The sequence below is a fragment of the Callithrix jacchus genome, chromosome 15, assembly GCF_049354715.1.
Source record: "Callithrix jacchus isolate 240 chromosome 15, calJac240_pri, whole genome shotgun sequence".
In the NCBI taxonomy this organism is placed as follows: domain Eukaryota; kingdom Metazoa; phylum Chordata; class Mammalia; order Primates; family Cebidae; genus Callithrix; species Callithrix jacchus.
In genome coordinates, this window is record NC_133516.1 from 29,064,765 (window position 1) to 29,088,964 (window position 24,200).

At 42.9% G+C, this 24,200-nt stretch overlaps 2 protein-coding genes across 2 annotated transcripts in view; one reads left to right on the forward strand and one right to left on the reverse strand.

The window, feature by feature from the left end:
* Nucleotides 1-24,200, reverse strand: part of CCR1 (C-C motif chemokine receptor 1) — a 173,024-nt gene that overhangs the window by 141,116 nt on the left and 7,708 nt on the right. Inside the window, exons 2-3 of the mRNA XM_054245353.2 lie at nucleotides 13,260-13,398; nucleotides 7,832-8,005 (exon numbers count right to left, since the gene is read on the reverse strand). The gene's annotated coding sequence lies outside the window, so the exon portion shown is untranslated. The remainder of the gene's footprint in view (nucleotides 1-7,831; nucleotides 8,006-13,259; nucleotides 13,399-24,200) is intronic.
* On the forward strand, nucleotides 9,480-10,538 carry CCR5 (C-C motif chemokine receptor 5). The gene is given in 1 exon segment (NM_001257216.1): nucleotides 9,480-10,538. A coding segment is annotated over 1 exon segment (1,059 nt).

Sequence of the window (24,200 nt, forward strand, 5' to 3'; positions counted from 1 at the left end):
CTGTGGAAGAAACGTTTGAAGTTAGCAGAGGTTGGTTCGTGAGGTTTAATGAAAGACAACATCTCCATAACATAAAAAATGCTTGAAGCAGAAAATGCTAAGGGAGAAGCTGTGGCAAGTTATCCAGAAAATCTAGATAAGATAATGGATGAAAGTATCTACACTAAAAAACAGATTTTCAGTGTAGGCAAAACAGCCTTATGTTGGAAGAAGATGCCATCCACTACTGTCAGTGCTGTCCAGCCAGTACTGTCAGTGCCGTCCATCCACTACTGTCAGTGCCGTCCATCCACTACTGTCAGTGCCGTCCATCCACTACTGTCAGTGCCGTCCATCCAGTACTGTCAGTGCCGTCCATCCAGTACTGTCAGTGCCGTCCATCCACTACTGTCAGTGCCGTCCATCCAGTACTGTCAGTGCCGTCCATCCAGTACTGTCAGTGCCGTCCATCCACTACTGTCAGTGCCGTCCATCCACTACTGTCAGTGCCGCCCATCCACTACTGTCAGTGCCATCCAGCCAGTACTGTCAGTGCCGTCCATCCACTACTGTCAGTGCCGTCCATCCAGTACTGTCAGAGAGGAGATGCCAGTGCAAGCTGCAAAGCTTCAAGGGACAGGCTGACTCTTTTTAGGGGTGAATGCAGCTGATGACTTTAAGTTGAAGTAAATGTTTACTTACTATTTTGAAAATCCTGGGATCATTAAAAATTATGCTAAATCTACTCTATCTGTGCTCCACAAATGGAACCATGAAGCCTGGATGATAACACATCTGTTTGCAGCATGGTTTACTGAATATTTGAAGCCCACTATTAAGAACTATTGCTCAGAAAAAGATGCCTTTCAAAATATTACTGCTCTACACCACGTCACTCAAGAGGTGTGTTGGAGATGTATGAGAATTTTCTTGTTGTTTTCATGCCTGCTAACCTCCTTCCTGCAGCCCATGGATCAAGGCTTTCAAGTCTTATTAAGAAATATATTTCATAGGGCTATTAAGAAATATATATATATATATAACCTTAACTAGTTCATATAGCTTCCACTGAGAGTGATTCTATCGATGGATCTGAGCAAAGCAAATGGAAAAGCTTCTGGGAAGTGTTCATTTTTCTAGATGCCATTAGGAACATCTGTAATTCATGGGAGGAGGTCAAAATACCAACATTAACAGGAATGTGAAAGACATTGATTCCAGCCCCTATGGATGACCTTCAGGGGTTCACACCTTCAGTGGAGGAAGTCACTGCAGATGCGTGGAAAGAGCAAGAGAACTAGAACTACAAGTGGAGCCTGAGGATGTGGCTGCACTGCCGCACTCTGATGATCCGGCTTGAACAGATGAAGAGTTGCTTCTTACGGATGAGTGAAAGTGGCCTCTTGAGATGGAATCTCCTCCTGGTGAAGATGCTGTGAATGTGGTTAAAATGACAACAATGGATTCAGAATATTATATAAATTTAGTTGATAAAGCAGTGGCAGGGTTTGAGAAGATTGACTCCAACTTTGAAAGAAGTGGGTAAAATGCTATCAAATAGCATCGCATGACACGCACAATACAGAGAAATCTTGTGTGAAGGGGACAGTTGACCAATGTGGCAAACTGCATTGTCATCTTATTTTTAGAAATTGCCACAGCCACCCCAACCTTTAACAACCACCACCCTGATCAGTAAGCAGCCATCAACATCAAAACAAGACCTCCGTCCTCTTCAGCAAAAAGACTATGATTTGCTGAAGGCTCAGATGATGGTTAGCATTTTTAGCAATAAAATATTTTGTAATTAAGGTATGTACATTGTTTATTTTGACATAATACTATTGTACACTTAGTGGACTATAGTATAGGGTAAACATAACTTTTATTTGCACTAGGAAACCAAAATGTTACTTGGTGATATTTGCTTTATTGTAGTGGTCTGGAACTGAACTCACAATCTCACCAAGATACGCCTGAAACTCTTTCTCTAACTGGCCACTGCCACAGTCCACTCTGTGTTGGCCAAGATGCCTAGAGTGGCAGGCACACTGTGTGGTCACATCCAAGAACCTAGAGATGGTGGGGGCTCCACATGGATCTAGACATTCGAGATCTCTCTTTGATTTGACTTCTTCCAACCCACCATTTCCTGAGCTCTGGGCTTGTCTCACCCAGAAAGTAGGACCCAGTGTGATAGCTCTTGCCCAGTTCCCTCCTGCCGTAACCACTTAACCCAGGAGCACTTTTTTTTGAGACAAAGTTTCACTTTTGCTGCCCAGGCTGGAGTGTAATGGCACGATCTCAGCTCACTGCAACCTCTGCCTCCTGGGTTCAAGTGATTCTCCTGCCTGACTCCCAAGTAGCTGAAATTACAAGCACGTGCCACCATGCCCGGCTAATTTTGTATTTTAGTAGAGATGGGGTTTCTCCATGTTGGTCAGGCTGGTCTCAAACTCCCAACCTCAGGTTATCCACTCGCCTCAGCCTCCCAAAGTGCTGGGATTACAGGCATGAGCCACTGCTTCTGGCTGACCTCTTGACCTCTGCAGCCTCACTTCCACACCCTATCTCTACCTCCATCACCTCTCTCCAATCCCCACTCCCCCTGCTCAGCTTGTCTGCTGCTCGGTCCCCACCCATGCTGGCCTCTCCTTTTGCAAGTTCTTATTCCTCATATGGTTTCTTCAGAGCCCCTTTCCTTAGCTTTGAGGAGAGGAATCCTCACTCACCTCCCCATCAATCCTGCCCACTTCTACAGTCCATTCTTCACCCCAATTGCCTCCATATACAGACCGGGCTGAGAGGAGTTGACGGGATGGGTGGGGATACAGGGCTGGCGTTGTCACCTCCTAGCAAGCCTGGGAGAGGTCAGTGGTTTTCCTTGGAACTATGAGCACATAACACTTCTTTGCCTTCAGCCTCAGGCCACAGTTGCTAGTTCTGGGACAACCAGAAAAGTCCTTCATAATCTCATGTTATGTGGAGAGCTGAGTACAGAGCTCCAGGTGTGATCTGACTCACTTAAGATCACAGCGGGTCTATTGTATTGTTTAACTGTTAGCTTAGACAGCTGTTACTACACCTACATTGTACTAGCCTCATGCCTAGGCACTGATCTGAAAGAATCCCCCAAATGCATAAAGGAGACTGCGCTGCTGAGCGAAGGGGCTCCCACCAGGTTTGAACATATCTAATGAAGCCATGAGGTAGATGGCCTACACGTGTCCACTTGGTTTCATGAATTGCACAAATCCCCATGGGGGATGTGGTCCATTGTCTTGGAAGTAGGTTACCCTGGGAAAGGTCTAGAGGACAGAAACGGGGATGGAGACAACTGCACGGTGAGTTCCCAACCCACCCATCATAATAGGTGTCTGAGGCAGAAGGCAGAGGCTGTCTCCTGGTGGGCATCGTAGGATCCAAGCGTCATTGCTGAGGCACGTAAATAACAAAGTGTGGCACTGGACGGGGGTGGATTCTTCCTGTTTCTGTGAAGACCATGGGGACTCCCTGGCTCTCCTGGTAAAGGTGGATCTGGGGACAGGAAGAACATCCTTCTTGAAAGGGATCTCAGAGCACTGATGGTGACAATCAGTGTGACACTGCTCACACAACTGAATAGTGGAAGAGCCCAACTGTCTAATGACAGAACTCTGTTAAATATAGTTAAGGGTATTTTGCTGAATGAATGAAGTCAAACAGGAAAAAGGACAGTATCTACAATTCCATTTATAGAAGTTAAAGACAGCATCATTTAATCTCTATGAAGTCAGAGTGGCCCTTACCTCTGCATGGAGCAAAAGGTACTTTCTGAAGTGATAGGGATATTTCTTATCATCTTGATCGGGAGTGGTAGTTACAGGCATGATTGCATATCAAAACTCACCAAGCTGTACCTCTAAGATCAGTGTGTTCCTCCTCAATAAAAGTAATAAAGAACTATACGTATAAAGAATTTTTAATAATATAGGAAAATGTCTACACTATAATCTTTGCCAAAAAAAAAAGGAGCCACCTACAGAATGGTATATGTGTAAGAACAATTAATCAAAAAGTGCATGGGAAAAGTCAGGATTGAAGCATCACATTTTAAAAGACATCGTTTTGATATTGTGAGACTTTATCTAATTTTTTCCTTTTTTCTGTTTTTCCCAGTTTTATACAATGAGCATGTGTTGGTTTTATAATTAGATATTTTGTTTGTTTGTTTTGTTTTGAGACAGAGTCTCACTGTCGCCCAGGCTGGAGTACAATGGTGTGATCTTGGCTCAGTGCAACCTCTACCTCCTGGGTTCAAGAGATTCTCCCACCTCAGCCTCCTGAGTAGCTGGGACTACAGGGATGTGCCACCACACCCCAATAATTTTTTGTATTTTTAGTAGAGACAGGGTTTCACCATGTTGGCCAGGCTGTTCTCAAACTCTCAACCTCAAATTATCCACGTGCCTTGACTTCCCAAAGTGCTGGGATTACAGGCATGTGCCACTGCACCTGGCCTAGACATTTGTTTTTAAAAATAAAAGATTCATTTATTCTTTTTACAGCCCATTCTCACTGTTGACTGATATTGACCAAGAGTCAACTCAGGCCCCAGGCATTTTCACAACAGCTGCTGTATGGCAGGGTTCCTGCTCACTGTGCTCAGGTAGTTGGCCCTTGCGCCCAAAGTGAATAATTAACATTCTCCCCATCCTGTTGACGGTGCTCTGAAAATATGGTCCAGGAATGGAATGGGCAAGGAGTGAGCAAAGCAATGCTTGGAACACAGGTGCAGCGACTCGACATGGAGCAGCTGTTCAAAGACAAAAAGGCCCCTAGAGGAGGGCTGGCACAAAACACCCTCCAGTATGGGCATGGAGTCTAGAGTGACAAACCGATCGAAGGTTTGTTTCCCATGAGGAGTCCAGATGTATTTAATAATACCTAAGAGAGCAAGAGCCATGCAAACTGAGAGGGACAAAGCGGAAAGAGTAGCAGACACCAAGCAGCTAAGTCACAGCACGGTAAACTGCTAGCTTGTTATTGTATCCAGAACAACATTTCATTTAAATGCTGAAGAATTTCCCACTGGTCCCCACTTTCTTGTGAATCCTTGGGCTGAACCCCTATCCTGAGTGGTTACTAGAAGACAACTCTGGACCAGAAACACAAAAGTAGAGCGACACACACTGCCAAACTGTGCTTCCTTGTTTCAAGCCTGCGAATCCTCACCTTGCTTCCAATCTAGTGCGTATTTTTCAAACCAACTTGGCCATGGAGTCACATAGTATTTAGGGTGGAAGCCGCCCCAGGCCTAGCACATCATTTAACAGATGAGGAAGTGGAAGCTCAGGGAGTGGAAGTATCTTGCCAGGATCACACAACAAGTCAGCAGCATAGTCTGTGTGACTCCGAGCCTGCTCCTCTAGCCCACATTGCCCTCTGGGGGCGAGCGTGTCTTCGCTTCCTCCGTCACCCTAATGACAGACACACAGAACATGGCAAAGCCTCAGCTCTGCATGGTGAAAGTAAAAACCAGCAATTGCCACAAGCAGAAATACAGCATTGGTCCGACAGCCTCTGAGAGTTCTACCCAAGTGAATTACCAGTGAATACAAGGCTATCCTTCTAAAAACCAAAGTTGCGTTTATGTTATCTATTTTCTATAAAATTTTATACGAACTTGTTCTCTATTTTTTAACTCTTTCTAAAGCACGCTTTATAGTTCCCTGCTTACACAGCACCCCGAGGCAGGTGCCCGAAAGGCTCTACTCTTATCATTCCGTCGCCACCACAGGTGTATTGAGTAAGCTTGTATTTGTTTTTTTTTCTAAAACCTCCACTTTATAGTTAAGAAAACTAGGCAGGGAGAGTCAGTAATGGTCAGAGCCAAGTAGTAGTAATGAAGCTGGAGGTCAAACCCAGCAGTGTGACTACAGTTCTTAATCATTGCCTTTTGAATTGCACACACGGGATGAATGTGAACATTTTCTTGATGACTCACTGTCCCTGTTACAACTACCAGTTTCTGAGCTCTGTTGTAACACAGACATGTGCCCCTACGTGGGGCAAGGTGGGGTGTCCTGATCGCTGGGCTGTTTCTGTACTTTTCTGTCTTTTCCCAAGCAGTCATTTCTTTCTATTCTCCGAGCACCAGTAATTAGCTTCACCTTTCCAGCTTCTAGTTTGCTGAAACCAATCTGATGTAGATAGAGACTCCAGGGAACCAATTTTGTTAGAATGTAATCAAATAAACTCTCTCAGAAAGAATTGCTGAAAAAGTAACAAAGAGGTGGATGTTTATGGAGTGCACAGTATGTGCTAGATGCTGGCTGGGGAGGCCTCATAGAATCCTCCCAACAACCCTTGAAATGACCACTGTAATTCAGCTCAATACCCAGATGAGAAAGCTGAGGGAAGAGACAGGCTTCCAGCCTGGCAGTCTGACTACAAAGGCCACTGGCTTAGGCCCTGGGCTAGGCTGCCTCCGTAGGTTTGGGAGCATGTAATTTTGCTGTTTGGGGTCTCCTTTGCCTTCTTAGAGATTACAAGCCAATGCTTTTTATTCTAGAGCTGAGGTCACGGAAGCCCGGAAGGGCATCTTGTGGCTCAGGAGTGGCTCTCTGCTGTCTTCTCAGCTCTACTGACAATACTTGAGATTTTCAGATGTCATCAACCACCAAGAGAGCTTGATACAGCTGTAGATAGTATTGTCATAAAGAATCCTGAACTCGACCGTATACTTCCGTCATGTGGAAGATTTCTCATAGCTCCGGATAGATTGCATCTGGAGTGAAGAATCCTGCCACCTATGTATCTGGCACAGTGTAAGTCCTCATAAATGCTTCCTGGGTTGAAGGGCCACGAAACAGTGAATGGAGTGAAAATCCCCACTAAGATCGTGGATTCAGAAAAAGATGGGAAACTGTTCAGCTCATCGGTGAGGCTACAGTTAAAACTCTTCAGACATTTGGTTGTTTTAGTTTACAGAGAACAATAATATTGGGTGGTGAGCACATGTGTGTGAGCTGGAGTGGGACAGGGGATATGGGAAGAGGGGAGAAGAAGGGGGCACAGGTTAATGTGAAGTCCAGGATTTTTCTTTACATTTAAAGTTGGTTTAAGTTGGCTTTAATTGATGGCAACTCTTAAGATAATCAGAATTTTCTCACCCTTTTAGTCTTACTGTTGAAAAGCCCTGTGATCTTGAACAAATTGTTTGTCTCTTGGATAGTAATTTCTTTTACTAAAATGTGGGCTTTTGACTAGATGAATGTAAATGTCCTTCTAGCTCGAATATCCTTTATTCTTCATATGTTCTAACAGCTTCTGTGTAGTTGGATGAGCAGAGAACAAAAACAAAATAATCCAGTGAAGAAAGCTCATGAATAAACCTTCAGACCGGATCTCTTCTGCAGTTTATTTTAAGCTCAACTTAAAAAGAAGAACTGTTCTCTGATTCTTTCCTCCTTCAATACACTGAATTATTTAACTCCGCCCCCCTCAAAAGAAGCTGCATTTCCTACTTTTATACCGTCTATATGTTTGATTTGCACAGCTCATCTGGCCAGAAGAGCTGAAACATCCGTTCCCCTACAAGAAACTCTCCCAGGTAAGTAACCTCTCAGCTGCTTGGCTTTTTAGTTAGCTTCTGAGATGAGTAAAAGCCTTTACAGGAAACCCAGAGAAGACATTTGGCAACCACCAAGTGCTCATAGAATTATCTTAAAATATAATCTTTAAGGCAAGGAAACGGTCAGAGTTTAGAATGAGTTTCAGATGATTATTACATCAAAGATACAAATCATGATTACGAGTGAAAGACTTTAAAGGGAGGAATAGTATTTTAAAACAAACTAACAATTCTTACCTCTCAAAAGAAAGATTTTCAGAGAGATGAATCTTGGCTGAAGTCTTGAAATCTTATCTTCTGCTGAGGAGAACTAAACCCTCTCAAACGAGATGCCGTCTGAACATGTACCCACAAGAAGTTGTGTCTAAGTCTGGTTCTCTTTTTTCCTTTTCCTCCAGAAAAGAGGGAAGCCTAAAAATGGTCCAAATTAATATCAAATTACAAACGTCAAATAAAATGTTCCTCTAATATATCAGTTTCACGGCACAGTTAGTATATAATTCTTTAGGGCTCAAAATTAAAGGTGAGCTTTTCTGGGGCTTCTCTCAGCTGCCTAATCTAAGATGCAGAGAGTTTGAGACCCACAGGGTTTAATAAGAGAAAATTCTCAGCTAGAGCAGCTGAATTTAAATAGGTGAGGCAAGCCAGCTGGTTGTAAGATGAAACTACCCAGAATGTATGACATTCATCTGTGGTGGCAGATGAAACATTTTTTACTTTATTATTTCTTGGGTTTGTATGAGAACTCTTAATTGTGGCAACTCAGAAACTACAAACACAAACTTTAGAGAAAATGTGAGGATTTTACAATTGGCTGTTGGCCTCTATGACCTTCTGTGGGGGAACTTGGGCATCCGCCCATTTCACTCTGACTACCTCATGGCCCAGCCATCTGATGGTCTTGCTCTTTAATTCTCTTTTAAATTAAGCAGGGTAGCCTGGTGGTTAAGATTGCAGGCTGCCCGCGTTCAAAATCAGTTCCATCCCAGCTGTTTGGCTTTGAGCAAGTTACTTACCCTCTCTGTGCTTCAAGGTCATTGTTTGCAAAATGTGAAAATTATTTTCTGCCTCATAAGGTTGCCCTGAGGATTAAGCGAATGAATGGGTGTGATGCTTAGAACAGTGATTAACATCCAGTATGTGCCCTTGAGGCCTCTTCATTATGACTGGCTTGCTCATAGTGCATGCTTTTTGTAAGCAAACCCCAGAGAATGGCAGCGTCAATATAGACTGTAAGACTGGGTTGCAGCCAGGCATGGTGGCTCATGCCTGTAATCCCAGCATTCTGGGAGCCTGAGGCAGGAGGATTGCTTGAGCCCAGAAGTTTGAGACCAGCTTGGGCAACATAGTGTGATCTCATCTCTGTAGAAATAAACAAAATTAGCTGGGCATGGTGGCGCCTGTAGTCCTCAGCTACTTGGAAGGGTGAGAGGATCACTTGAGCCCAGGAGGTTGAAGCTGCAGTGAGCCATGATCGTGCCACTGCACTCCAGCCTGGGTGACAGAGTGAGACCCTGTGTGAAAAACAGTAACAAGAAGGCTGAGTTGCACCTTCCTTGACCCAGTTTCTTAAAATTGTTATCAAACTTCATTTGCTCCATGGTGCTACAGAACACAAGACTTTATTTGGTGAAGTGGTGCCTTCATGAGTCCCCCCAACAGGGCCAAGCTCTCCATCTAGTGAGTGGAGAAGCTAGCGGCAAACCTTCCCATCCCTACAAAACTTCATTGTTTGGCCAAAAAGGAAGTTCATGCAATGTAGCCATCTATGTACGCAATTAAAAACTATTAATGTATAAAACAGTTTGTATTCATGGCGGGCCACAAAGTACATTCTAGGACTTCGTAAAAGATCACTTTCTATTTATTCACAGGGTGGAACAAGATGGATTATCAAGTGTCAAGTCCAATCTATGACATCGATTATGGCCCATCGGAGCCCTGCCGAAAAATCGACGTGAAGCAAATGGGAGCCCACCTCCTGCCCCCGCTCTACTCCATGGTGTTCCTCTTTGGTTTCGTGGGCAACATGCTGGTTGTCCTCATTCTGATAAACTGCAAAAGGCTGAAGAGTATGACTGACATCTACCTGCTCAACCTGGCCATCTCTGACCTGATTTTCCTTTTTACTGTCCCCTTCTGGGCTCACTATGCTGCAGGCCAGTGGGACTTCGGAAATACAATGTGTCAGTTCTTGACAGGGCTCTATTTTATAGGCTTCTTCTCTGGAATCTTCTTCATCATCCTCCTGACAATCGATAGGTACCTGGCTATCGTCCATGCTGTGTTTGCTTTAAAAGCCAGGACGGTCACCTTTGGGGTGGTGACAAGTGTGATCACTTGGGTGGTGGCTGTATTTGCCTCTCTCCCAGGAATCATCTTTACCAGGTCTCAAAAAGAAGGTTATCATTACACCTGCAGCCCTCATTTTCCATTCAGCCAATATCAGTTCTGGAAGAATTTCGAGACATTAAAGATGGTCATCTTGGGGCTGGTCCTGCCACTGCTCGTCATGGTCATCTGCTACTCGGGAATCCTTAAAACCCTGCTTCGGTGTCGAAATGAGAAGAAGAGGCACAGGGCTGTGAGGCTTATCTTCACCATCATGATTGTTTATTTTCTCTTCTGGGCTCCCTACAACATTGTCCTTCTCCTGAACACCTACCAGGAATTCTTTGGCCTGAATAATTGCAGTAGCTCTAACAGGTTGGACCAAGCCATGCAAGTGACAGAGACTCTTGGGATGACACATTGCTGCGTCAACCCCATCATCTATGCTTTTGTCGGGGAGAAGTTTAGAAACTACCTCGCGGTCTTCTTCCAAAAGCACATTGCCAAGTGCTTCTGTGAATGCTGTTCCATCTTCCAGAAAGAGGCTCCCGAGCGAGCAAACTCAGTTTATACTCGATCCACCGGGGAGCAGGAAATATCTGTGGGCTTGTGACCGGGACTCAAGGGTGCTGGTGACACAGTCAGGGTTGTGCACGTGATTTGGTTTGGATGCACTGCCTGGGCTGGGGGTGGGGTGGGAGAGGTCTTTTTAAAAGGAAGTTACTGTCACAGAAGGTCTAAGATTCATCCATCTATTTGGCATCTGTTTAAAGTAGATTAGATGTTTTAAGCCCATCAATTCTAGGAAGCCAAATCAAAATATGTTGATGAAAAATAGCAACCTTTTTATCTCCCCTCCATATGCCTCAAGTTATTGACAAACTCTCCCTTCACTCCAAAAGTTTCTTATATATAATAAAAAGAAAGCCTCAGAGAATTGCTGATTCTTGAATTTAGTGGCCTGAACAGAAATACCAAAATTAATCGAGAAATGTACAACTTTTAACCTTGTACAAGGCAACATACCGGTTGTAAATGTGTTTAAAACAGGCCTTTGTCTTGCTGTAGGGAGAAAAGACGTGAACATGATCAGTTAAGAAATGACACCTTTTATGTGTGATTTTCCCTCCAAGGTATGGTTAGTAAGTTTCACCCACTTTTAGAACCAGGCAAGGGCCTTGGGGCCTGAGAGAGCTGGGGAAGCTTTTTAAATGAGAAGGAATTTAAGTTGGATCATCTATTGCTAGGGGAGAGAGAAGCCCCACTGCAGGTACTGCATGGGCAAGCTTGGCTGTGGAAGGAGACAGGACTGGTTAGGAAGGCTCTGGGGAGGAGGAAGGACAAGGCTAGACTGTGAGGAACCTTGACAGCATTGTTCCATCTAAGTCATGAGCGGAGCAGAGAGCATCCTGGTCGGTGTTGCAGTAGGTTTATTCTATGGCCATAGGAGGACCAGGAATGGTGAGCATTTAGGGCAATGCTTTCAGGTGAGGGTGAGGAAACCAGCAACAGCCCTCAGGTCAGGGTGAGGATGGCCTCTGCTAAGCTCAAGGTGTGAGGATGGAAGGAGGGAGGTATTCGTGCAGCATATGGGGAAGCAGAGTCAGCAGAACTGGGGTAGATTTGGGTTGGAGGTGAGGGACAGAGAGGAGTCAGAGAGTAGCCCTAACCTTCAAGCAGATTGGAAAAGCCCCTGAAAAAAATCAAGCACAGAAGGAGGAGGAGGAGGTTTAGGTCAAGAAGAAGAGGGGTTGGTGTAAAAGGGTAGGTCTGGTTTGTAGAGCTTGAACATGGTCTCACACAGACTCCAGGTTGTCTTTCACTGAATGCTTCTGACTTCAGAGAGCTCCTTCTCATCACAGCTCAAATAATGAGGGGTCTCCAGGAGGAGGCCAGATTAAGGAGCACATGAGGTGTGAGGTCTAGGAACATACTTCAGATCACACTTGAGATCTAGGTGAGGACTGATTACCTAGTGGTCATTTCATGGGTTGTTGGGAGGATTCTATGAGGCAACCACAGGACACATTTAGGACATACTACACACTCAATAAGCATGAAACTCCTAGTTACTCATTCAGGGATAGCACTGAGCAAAGAGACCCCGTAGAGGTGAGGGAAGCCTGAAAAACTAAGATGCTGCCTGCCCAGGCACACCATTGTAAGTATCATTTTCTGCATTTAACCATCAATAGGCAAAGGGGAAAAGGGACATACTCATTTGGAAACAAGCTGACTTGAGCCTTAAAAGCCACAGAAAGTACAATTTACCTGCCTCCATATTTCAAGCTGAATGGGGGTTGGGGGACACTTTAGGTATTCATTCCAGATGCCGTCTCCAGATAAACCATCCCCAGACACTAAAGGGTGGATTCATTTCAAAGGGAGAGAGAGAATTTTTTGCTGTTGCTTCTCATATGATTGTGCACAGATTTGAGAGTTTTTTGAATTTGGGGGATGGCTAAAACCTTCATAGTACAGGAAAGGTGAGGAAACAGAAAGTGGTGAGAATCACTCAGGGAATGAAGGTGTCAGAATAACAAGAGGTGTCACTGACTTTTCTCAGCCTCTGAATATGAACGGGGAGCATTGTGGCTGTCAGCAGAAAGCAATGAAGGGAAATGCCTTCCTTTTGCTCTTAAGTTGTAGGGAGTGCATGAGTAGCATAGGACCCTAGCCTCTGGGCCAAGTCAAAGACATTCTGACATCTTAGTATTTGTATATTCTCATGTATATGGAAAGTTACACATTGCTTGAAAGAAAATATGCATCTAATAAAAAACTACCTTCTAAAAATAATTCATTATATTCTTGCTCTTTCGGTTAAGTGTACATTGAAAGAATAGCACATGAAACTGCCAAAGCATTGTATAAGCAGTTCTTTTCTTCCTGAGAGAGAGTATGTGTGTGGTATATACAAAGAGAGAGGGAATTGTATTTTTGTATTTTCTTTTAAATAATTTTTTAAATTGACCCTTTTTCTGAGACAAATTGCCAAAATAGTTTGTATTTACATATGATGCCTCTAAGAGTAGGATTGCTGAGTGATTGACTTGAAAACTTTTAAAATTCAAATTTTAATTCTGCTACTCAAACAAAAGAATTGCCATGTTTTAAAAAACAGAGTCGGTGCCGCAAGTCAGTTGTCTATGTCTGAAAATGAAGAAGACATGGAACATCATGATCCGGTCACTTACCCACAACCCTGAGTTATAGGCACATCATATGTGAGAATGAGGTTGCTTTTCTCTCATTGAATCCCTCCCCAAAACTTGGCTCTAATTGCAGTGATGACAATCAGGTGCATTTGGATTTATGTGCATGAGCCTCTTACCCTGAGCGTGGACAGGTGCTCCAGGTGGAGGGGGCGTGTCTGGGTCACGTTCACTTCTCTAACATGCTGGTTTTCAGTCGCTGCACACTCGTCTCCCAGTGCAGGTCATGGGCAGCAGACGCAAGAGCCAGCCATGGTCCTATTTGGAGGCGCATGAAATGAGCAGAAGACAAGATAGCTGGATCTGATTAGCAGGGTGGCTTCTCCCTACCAAGACTTGAAGGATTGCCTTTCATCTCTTAGGCTAAAAGGTAGAACGAACCAAGGAAGGGCAGGAGGGGACTGGGGTTAGAGTAGAAGGAAGGGGCCACGGAGAAGGGAGATCCATCCCATAGGATGAAGGCAGTGGGGCAGGGAGGTTGGAAGGTGTCAGCTTTTATGACTGACATAAATGCAGCCATGTCCATTGCTCCTGATCCTTTTTCCATCTTATTAAATGACTTCCAACATTAGCACACACACAAAAAGCTATTTTTAGTGTGGCCAGCCTTTCTAGAGGCCGTCCTCGTTAACTCCTCAGGCCCATGCCTCTACTCTTTGGAGTTTCAACGCATGACCTTCAGGATCTGATTTATTCACCATCCCTGGGGTGAAGGTGCCTCCTGTCTTCACCCAGAGACCCCTATCAAAGAGCGGATTGCAAGCCGTGAATAAAGTCAAAGTACAGGTGACTGTCCTTAGCAAGGAAGAATCATGTGCAAAATCATAAACTGGGATTCTGTTTACATTTTGTATTCCAGGGGTCCTTAGTTTAAATTGCTCTGAATAGATATAGGTGAAGGGGAGGAAGGCAGCAAGTCACACTGCCACGTGTGTACCTATGCAACTATCTTGCATGTTCTTCACATGTACCCCAAAACCTAAAATGCAATTAAAAAAACCCTCAGTCACTAAGTAAAAAAAGTATAAAGTTAAATTTTTACCATAAAAATAAATTGCTCTGAATAAATTAGGATGCATTGGCATTTCCATCATTATGATTAAATTTACAAATCGTTTATTTTCTGTAGGGGGAGAGCTAGAGTTCCAAATGCAAACGTAACTGTTCAAGTGTTAACACTTCTAATGAAAGCATAAGATTTACCACCAACTACCACGGGGGCTAGAAGCAGAAATGTGAACTGGAAAACAAGTCCTAAACTTTCTAACTGCAGTTGCTTGTAGCTTGTTAACAGATCCACTTACTTATCATCAGAGTACATAGAGATTCTCCACAGCCCTCGGGGATAAAGCCCAACAGAAGAGGCAAAAACATGAAAACATTTCAATAGTTCCTTTGCTTTGAAGTAAAGTTCATTGTAAAAGTTGCTTGTATTTTTCCAAAACAAAGTCAACCTTTAATATTTAAGATTCTATATACAAATACATATTTATATATAATGTCATATGACATACACTGTATCTTTATATTAATATGTATGCATATAATATTATTAATAAATTAATAAAATTAGGCAATTTTCTAGAAGAAATTTTACAAGTCTTCTATTTGGCTCCTTATTGTTACTACATGGATTGATCATCAGGTTTGTGTCATTGTGATTCTGTCATGTTTTGGGGACTTATTTTTGTTTCTCTGGGTCACTAGTTTTTTAAAGCATTCAAGGAAGAGTGTGAATCCTTTTCAAGCTGGGAAGCCAAGGCAAGCCTTGGGTCATACTGCCCCCAAGAGGCCACATCAGCAAACGAGCAAGGGTGTCCAACCTCCATCCAGCCTTGGCCATGGAGAAGACACGCAAGGAGGCTTTTACATTCAGCTGTTTAATGTTTGTCTCTGCCAGCACCACCATTCCAGTTATGGAAAAGAGGTATTTCCACAGGCTCAGGGTAGGTAGTGCACAGCTCATGCTTATCTCTTCTGAAGACCCAGAGGAGTATCCATTCGGGGTACAGTTTGATGCCTGTGGTGGAATGAAGGTTCCAGCACACAGACCAATCTCTGCAGTGTGCTGATCTAACGACCTTGCAATAAGATCAGAAAACATTTTGTGACTAAGCATTTTTCATAATGCACAAAATGCCCCAAGCTCCTCCCTTGCTTCTCTCTATAATCCTTTATATCTGATGATTGTGGGTACCAAGTGTTTGAAATAATCAAATGTGATTTAATGTTGGTAGATTTCTTTATCATTTGCACTCTCTTTTCTCTATTATTGTTATTGTAACTGGACCACAGATTAGTCACTCGTTGCTTGCAGAATCCAATTTACAAGAGCGAGGCTGGATATAAAAAAAAGTGATTTACTCCAAAGCTCCTTTGGGGAAAAGGTGCAGGTTCCTGCCTTTAAATGCACAGCTTTGCCAGGCACGGTGGCTCACACCTGTAATCTCAGCACTTTGGGAGGCTGAGGCGGGTGGATCACTTGAGGTCAGGCGTTCAAGACCAGCCAGGCCAATATTGTGAAACTCCTGTCTCTATTAAAAACAAAAAAAATTAGCCGAGCATGGTGGTAGATGCCTGTAATTCCAGCTACTCGGGAGGCTGAGGCAGGAGAATTGCTTGAACCTGGGAGTTGGAGGTTTCAGTGAAGTGAAATCGGGCCACTGCACTCCAGCCTGGGTGACAGAGTGAGACTCTATCAATAAATAAATAAATAGTAAATGCACTGCTTTGCTTTAGGAGCAGAAAGCAGGAACTTTTAAAAGGCAGGGGAGGAAGTGAGCAAGGGCGCGGGGTCTACTCGCTGGCGTGGTGCCTCATCTATCAGGCAGCTGAGTTGGTGCTTTCATAGGTAGAAATAATTGAAAAAGTGGCCTAAAACTCTCCAGGTGGGAAAGGGTAGTGGACATGCTTTCAATCTGCCCTCCTGGAGGGTGAGTTCCCTGGCAACCCCCTGGAGGGTGAGAATGCCATAGAGGTCATGCTTTGGTCTATAAATCAGCTCTTAACTCCCGAGAGAGTTCTGTCTTGGAGCATATAGTTAGATGAACTTGTCCTGTAAAGAATGTCTAGTGAAGGGGAGGTGAAAGATGAGATTTGCATTTGTAAAGGGCTAAGTAGAAAGTGAGGGACAAGAGGAAAGGAGAAAAGAGAAAATACTTTTAAAAATGATTGTAACGTATTCCCTTTCTCTTAGAAAAAAAGGAGTACTTGGTTACATTATCACCTCGTTTACATCCAACCCTCTATGAAATCCTATAGCCAGCCCCTTTGGTTTATAGATGAAGAGCATAGCCTACCCCAAGCCCCAGCGACTCTGATGTCGTGGGTCTGGAGTGGCCTCAAACAGCGGCATGTTTTGATGGTGCTTCCCAATGGCACAACCCGGGAAGAGTTTGAGTAGGGAAAGCAGGAGCTGTTCTGACTCCCTTCACAATCAGCACCCGTGTGCTAATAAATTCACAAAAGCCAGCATAGTGGAGTCACTTGGAGAGTTTTACAAATAGTGATGCTAAATCCAACCTCAAATAGTTCTGATTCGATCCGTCTGCATTGCTGCCCTGTATTTCCCTACTTTAGAAGCTTCCCATGTGATTCTAAGCGTACCTAAGTCTGAGAACTACTGCCTAAAGCCTGTCGGACTGACAGCAAGGGCTGTTGTCTGAGCAGAACTTTGCCTGGCCTGGGGTGGCATGTGCGCCAGAAGAGTCTCGACTTCATAACAGAATATTAATTCTGTCTTTCCCCTAAGCTGGCTTTTCTTTTTTTATTTTTTAAGCATGTGAATCTAGACTTAATTGGCAATACCAAAGATCTGTATTTGAGGCTCCAAGTATTTCACTTTCATTTTTGGTTTTGGGTTATGTTTTCACCCTTCCTTTCCAAGTGAAAAGTAAACAGCAATGGGATGTCTGGCGCCCATGCTGAGCTTGGCGACTTCAAATTCAATAGAGAATAAGTCTCTTGTGTAGAAAAGGGCCTGAGATGTTTTTCAAATAAATATAGATTTTGCTTATGTGGCTAAAGGGTTCTCCTCCCCCATTTCCTTATCCCTTCAGTGAGTCGTCCTTCTTAACTCTTTCCATGAAAGCATTATTCCCCAAGAACTGGGAACTCATGCCAGTTCATGCCAGCCCTGATCAGGCAATGATAATTCTGCAGAGAATTAAAATCGAGCATTAAAATGGCAACTCTTACACGTCCTGGCATACGGTTTAAACACATGAACAACACAAACACCTCCTACTATCTACTGAAGAGCAAATATTTGATAATCTTTTTGGTTTTGAGTCAAGACAATTCCTCCTTTTGAAACTGCATACCACTGAATATAATAAAATGTAATTAAGATTAAAAACAAAAACCTAATGGGAGAATTTCAGTCTTGTCTATATTTACTTCCTCTACTTAGGTTTATTGCCATTATCAAAGACTATTCAAAACTCCTTTTTAGGAGAATCCTAATGGTTTCCTAACATATAATTAAATAAGGACTCTGTCGATTGGCTAACTCAATCTTCCTGCAGCAAAAAGCAGAGCCTGGCAGAGAAGAGAGCAGGGACTTGAAGGTAAGACAGACTTGAGTTCCAGCCTTGAGGCTGTGGGAGGTTGGGCAAGTGACTTAACGTCTCTGGCTCTCAGGACCTAAAAGGATTTCTAGTAGTAATTCGAGGTGTTTCTGATACATGAGCTAAACATAAATTATTTAGGCAGTTAGTGAGGGTAAGAGAGTCTCCAACAAGGTTTCCCTTTTAACAAAAAGCAGCCCTCAAATCATTTCTTTTCTAACAAAGAGCAGCCTGTGAAATCGAGCTGCAGACATAGATGAGCAAGCTGAAAGCTTGCACGGGTGAACGTCGGCAGCTGTGCCAATAGGAAAAGGCTACCTGGGGCCAGGCATGTTCAACATGGAGGCTCCACCTTCCCTTTTCTTTGTCATCCACATGTATAATAACGGAACAGGCAACATGGCACCGGTCAGGTGGAGAATCCATCTGCATAATGAAAGACTAGGGTGGGGCAGCCAGCTTCTTCACGTGCTATGTAAATGACACACCTGGCCCAACCAATCTTTTGGGCCCTATGTAAATTAGACACTCGCTCCTCAGACTAGTCTATAAAACCCCATGCGTTTTACCATGGAACTGGGAGGTCCATTCAGAACCCCCTCCTTCTGCATGAGGGAGCTTTTCTCCTTTGCCTGTTACATTTCCGCTCTTACACTCACTCCTCCTGTGTCAGCATCCTTGATTTCCTTGGCAATGAACCTCGCATATTACCCCACACACGATGCTGCTCCATTACTAATAGCAACCTGACAGGGTTGTCTTGGGGTATCAATTATCTAGATCAGGGAGATCCAATAGAATTTTTTTGTAATGAGAGGCATGTTCTGTATCTAAGTTGTCCAAAATGGCAACCACCAGACCAGGGCGAAATGTGGCCAGTGTGACTGAGGAACTGAATGTTTTCCATTATTTAATTTAAACGTGGCCAATGGCTACTGTAGGAGACAGTGTGAGTCTGGCATATTACAAATACTCAATAGATATTAATGTAATTTGAACTGTGGCATCAGGGTGTCCTAGATTTGAATGACTATGCAAGTTGCTTACTGTTTCTAAGCCTCCGTTTTGTAATCTGTAATTGGGGCTAGTAATAATACTGCCTTACAGGTTTGTTCAGAGGATAAATGAGAAATTGCATGCTAAGGGCTTAACACAGTACCTGGCACATAAAAGCTCTGGTAACTGTTAGCTACTTTAATAGCTTACTAATAACGGCTGTTTCTTCTTCGGATTAGGAAGTGCTCCCCCAGAGAGTGTGCTAAGACATAGTGGCCAATCCAGCTCACTCTCTGCAGCGAAAGAGAAGCACTGGCCAACCAGAGTCAACGAGGGCTCGTGGGTATGAAATCAACACCACGATTTTATAGGTAATAGATGGAAAGGACCTCACAACTTCATGGCACTGTGTTCAATTTGCTTGGTCTTCTATAGCTCCTTTTGAAAGACTTTTAGGGTGGATTAACTTGCTAACAATAATTGTGGTCGGAGGTAGACTCCACAGCTTTTCAAAGCAAACTGAGAGAGTGAGGATAGCAGGCTGATTCCCCACCTTGACTGTAAGCTTCTGTCAGAGTCCAGAAGGAGCAAGTTGGAATTAACTTATTAAGGGCTATGAGAAGTTCTGGCAAAGTCCCATGGGCAGATGTGGCTTAGGCACAGGAGAGAAGTAGGATTTCATACCACCCGGATCAGTCTATACCCGGGGCCCTCATCCTCAGCCGTGCCTATGCAAAGGGAGCAACCAATAAGCCCCCCTGCGCTCTCCTCCTGTAGAGGCCAGGGATGGCCGGGGGTAAGAGAGGGATGGGAAGTGTTTCCTCCAGCCCTCCTCTGAGAGGGAGAGGAAACGGGCAGAGCTTCTGTCTGTCCTCCTTCAAGCAGAAGCAGAAACCTGGAGAGAGGAGAAGGAAGGGGGTTCTTCCCAGTGCAGTCGTGCACTAACCATCATTCAGCTTTCATTTACTGATTCAACAAACATTGAAGGAGCTAGCTATGTGCCAGATGCCAACTCATGCCATGAAGGAGAGTCCCTGTCCTTATGAAATTCATTATTTAGAGAGAAAAGCAAACAAAAAGGCAAAGTTTGAAAATTATTGTTGAAGCGGCGTCATGTGGGGTGAATACCCGAGGTTTGTGGTCTCACGCCAAGGGAATCCAGGACATCCACACACAGGAAGTGAGTTTAAGAGCGGAGATTTGACTGGGCACAGTGGCTCACGCCTCTAATCCCAGCACTTTGGGAGGCCGAGGTGGGTGGATCACCTGAGGTCGGGAGTTTGAGACCAGACTGACTAACATAAAGAAACCCCATCTCTACTAAAAATACAAAAAATTAGCTGGGCATGGTGGTGCATGCCTGTAATCGCAGCTACTTGGGAGGCAGAGATTGGTGGTTTGCTGCATCCATCACCCCATCATCTACATTAGGTATTTCTCCTAATGCTATCCCTCCCTAATACCCCCACCCTGACAGGCCCCAGTGTGGGATGTTCCCCTCCCTGTATCCATGTGCTCTCATTGTTCAACACCCACTTATGAGTGAGAACATGCAGTATTTGGTTTTCTGTTCTTGTGTGAATTTGCTGAGAATGATGGTTTCCAGCTTCATCCGTGTCCCTGCAAAGGGCATGAACTCATCCTTTTTTATGGCTGCATAGTATTCCATGGTGTATATGTGCCACATTTTCTTTATCCAGTCTATCATGGATGGGCATTTAGGTTGGTTTCAGGTCTTTGCTATTGTGAACAGTGCTGCAATAAGCATACATGTGTGTGTCTTTATAATAGAATGATTTATAATCCTTTGGGTATATACCCAATAATGGGATTGCTGGGTCAAATGGTATTTCTATTTCTAGATCCTTGAGGAATTGCCACAGTGTCTTCCACAATGGTTAAGATAATTTACACTCTCACCAACGGAGTAAAAGCGTTCCTATTTCTCCACATCCTCTCCAGCATCTGTTGTCACCTGATTTTTTAATGATTGCCACTCTAGCATGAGATGGTATCTCAATGTGGCTTTGATTTGCATTTCTCTAATGACCAGTGATGATGAGCATTTTTTCATGTTTGTTGGCTGCATCAATGTCTTCTTTTGAAAAGTGTCTGTTCATATCCTTTGCCCACTTTTCAATGGGGTTGTTGGCTTTTTTCTTGTAAATTTGTTTAAGTTCTTTGTACATTCTGGATATTAGCCATTTGTCAGATGGGTAGATTGCAAAAATTTTTTCCCACTCTATTGGTTACCAGTTTATTCTAATGATAGTTTCTTTTGCTGTACAGAAGCTCCTAAGTTTAATTATATCCCATTTGTCTATTTTGTCTTTTGTTGCCATAGCTTTTGGTGTTTTAGTCATGAAGTTCTAACCCATGCCTATGTCCTAAATGGTATTGCCTAGGTTTTCTTCCAGGGTTTTTATGGTGTTAAGTCTTATGTTTAAATCCTTAATCCATCTGGAGTTAATGTTTGTATAAGGTGTAAGGAAGGGATCCAGTTTCAGCTTTCTGCATATGGCTAGCCAGTTTTTCCAACACCATTTATTAAATACGGCAATCTTTCCCTATTGCTTGTTTTTGTCTGGTTTGTCAAACATCAGATGGTTGTAGATGTGTGGTGTTATTTCTGAGCACTCTATTCTGCTCCAATGGTCGATATCTCTGTTTTTTGGTACCAGTACCACGCTGTTTTGATTACTGTAGCCTTGTAGTCAGGTAGCATGATTCTTCCAGCTTTGTTTTTTGTTTTTGTTTTTGTTTTTTTTCCTTAGGGTTGTGTGGCTATATGGGTCTTTTTTGATACCATATGAAGTTTAAGGTGGTTTTTTTCCAATTATGTGAAGATCAATGGTAGCTTGATGGGGATAACATTGAATCCATAAATTACTTTGGGCAGTATGGCCATTTTCACGATATTGATTCTTCCTAACCATGAGCACGAAATGTTTTTCCATCTGCTTGTGTCCTCTCTTATTTCCTTGAGCAGTGGTTTGTAGTTCTTCTTGAAGAGGTCCTTCACATCCCTTGTTAGTTGTATTCCTATGTATTTTATGCTCTTTGTAGCAATTGTGAATAGGAGTTCACTCATGATTTGGCTCTCTGTCTGTTATTGGTGTCTAGGAATGGTTGTGATTTTTTTGCACATTGATTTTGTATCCTTTGACTTTGCTGAAGTTGCTTATCAGGCTGAGACAATGGGGTCTTTTAAATACATAATCATATCATCTGCAAATGATTTTCTAACTGAATACCTTTTATTTCTTTTTCTTGCCTAATTGCCCTGGCCAGAACTTCCAATATTACGTTGAATAGGGGTGATGAGAGAGGGCATCCTTGTCTGTGCCAGTTTTCAAAGGGAATGCTTCCAGTCTTTGCCCATTCAGTGTGATATTGGCTGTGGGTTTGTCATAAATAGCTCTTACTGTTTCTAGATATGTTCCATCGATACCTAGTTTATTGAGAGTTTTTAGCATAAAGGGCTATTGAATTTTGTCAAAGGCCTTCTGTTCATCTGCTGAGATAATCATGTGGCTTTTGTGTTTGGTTCTGCTTTTGTGATGGATTATATTTATAGATTTGCATATGTTGAACCAGCCTTGCATCCCTGGAATGAAACTGACTTGATCATGAGGGATAAGATTTTTGATATGCTGTTGGATTTGGTTTGCCAATATTTTATGGAGGATTTTCACATCAATGTTCATCGTGGATATTGGCCTGAAATTTTCTTTTTTAGTTGTGTCTCTGCCAGGTTTTGGTATGAGGATGATGTTCATCTCATAAAATGAGTTAGGGAGAATTCCCTCTTTTTATATTGTTTGGAATAGTTTCAGAAGGAGCTCCTCTTTGTACCTCTGGTAGAATTTGGCTATGAACCTGTCTGGTCCTGGACTTTTTTTGGTTGGTAGGCTATTAATTGCTGCCTCAATTTCAGACCTTGTTATTGGTCTATTAAGGAATTCAACTTCTTCCTGGTTTAGTCTTGGGAGGGTATAAGTGTCCAGGAAATTATCCATTTCTTCTAGGTTTACCGGTTTATTTGCATAGAGGTGTCCATAGTAATCTCTGGTGGTCGTTTGTAATTCTGTAGGATCGTGGTGATATCCCCTTTATCATTTTTATTGCATCTATTTGATCCTTCTCTCTTTTTTATTAGTCCGGCTAGTGACCTATGTATTTTGTTGATCGTTTCAAAAAACCAGCTCCTGGATTTATTGATTTTTTTGAAGAGTTTTTTTATGACTCTATCTCCTTCAGTTCTGCTCTGATTTTAGTTATTTCTTGTCTTCTGCTAGCTTTTGAATTTGTTTGATCTTGCTCCTCTAGTTCTTTTAATTGTGACATTAGGGCATCAATTTTAGATCTTTCCTCACTTCTCTAGTGGGCATTTAGTGCTATAAATTTCCCTGTATACATCGCTTTAAATGTGTCCCAGAGATTCTGGTACATTGTATCTTCATTCTCATTGGTTTTGAAGAACATCTTTATTTCTGCCTTAATTTCATTATTTACCTAGTAGTTATTCAGGAGCAGGTTGTTCAGTTTCCATGTAGTTGGGCAGTTTTCAGTGAGTTTCTGAATCCTGAGTTCTAATTTCATTGCACTGGGGTCTGAGAGACTATCTGTTATGATTTCCGATCTTTTGCATTTGCTGAGGAGTGTTTTTCTTCCAATTATGTGGTCGATTTTAGAATAAGTGCAATGCGGTGCTGAGAAGAATATACTTTCTGTGGATTTGGGGTGGAGAATTCTGTAGATGTCTATTAGGTCTACTTGGTCCAGATCTGAGTTCAAGTCCTGGATATCCTTCTTAATTATCAGTCTCATTGATCTACCTAATATTGACAGTGGGGTGTTAAAGTCTCCCTCTATTATTGTGTAGGAGTTTAAGTCTCTTTGTAGGTCATTAAGAACTTGCTTTATGTATCTGGGTGCTCCTGTATTGGGTGCATATATATTTAAGATAGTTTGCTCTTCTTGTTGCATTGATCCCTTTACCATTATGTAATACCCTTCTTTGTCTCTTTTGATCTTTGTTGGCTTAAAGTCAGTTTTATCAGAGATTAGGATTGAAGGAAGAGGAGCATAGATGAAACAATTGGCCATGTGTTGGTAATTGTTGAAACTGACTGATGGGAATATGGAGATTTAACATATTAATACTATTTTCTACCCATGTAATATTTGAAAATTTTCATAATAAAATTGAGAGATAAAGAAAGAAAAGAGAAAAGAAGAGAAGAGATGAGGGAAGTGGAGGGAAAAGGAGCATTCTTTCAAAGACCATTGCAATGGACACAAATGAGAGAGACCACCTTCCTATCATGAATTCTAGGTGTGTACTACCCAAGATGAGTCAAACAGACTCATCATTGCTTTCAGAAATGATGAGTATGACACAGCCCCACAGAGGCAGTGCCCTGGAGAGGAGACCTGTTCGTCCAGGGAAGATGTCCCAACATAGAACTGCCCTGGGCCACGTGTTTTCCAAGT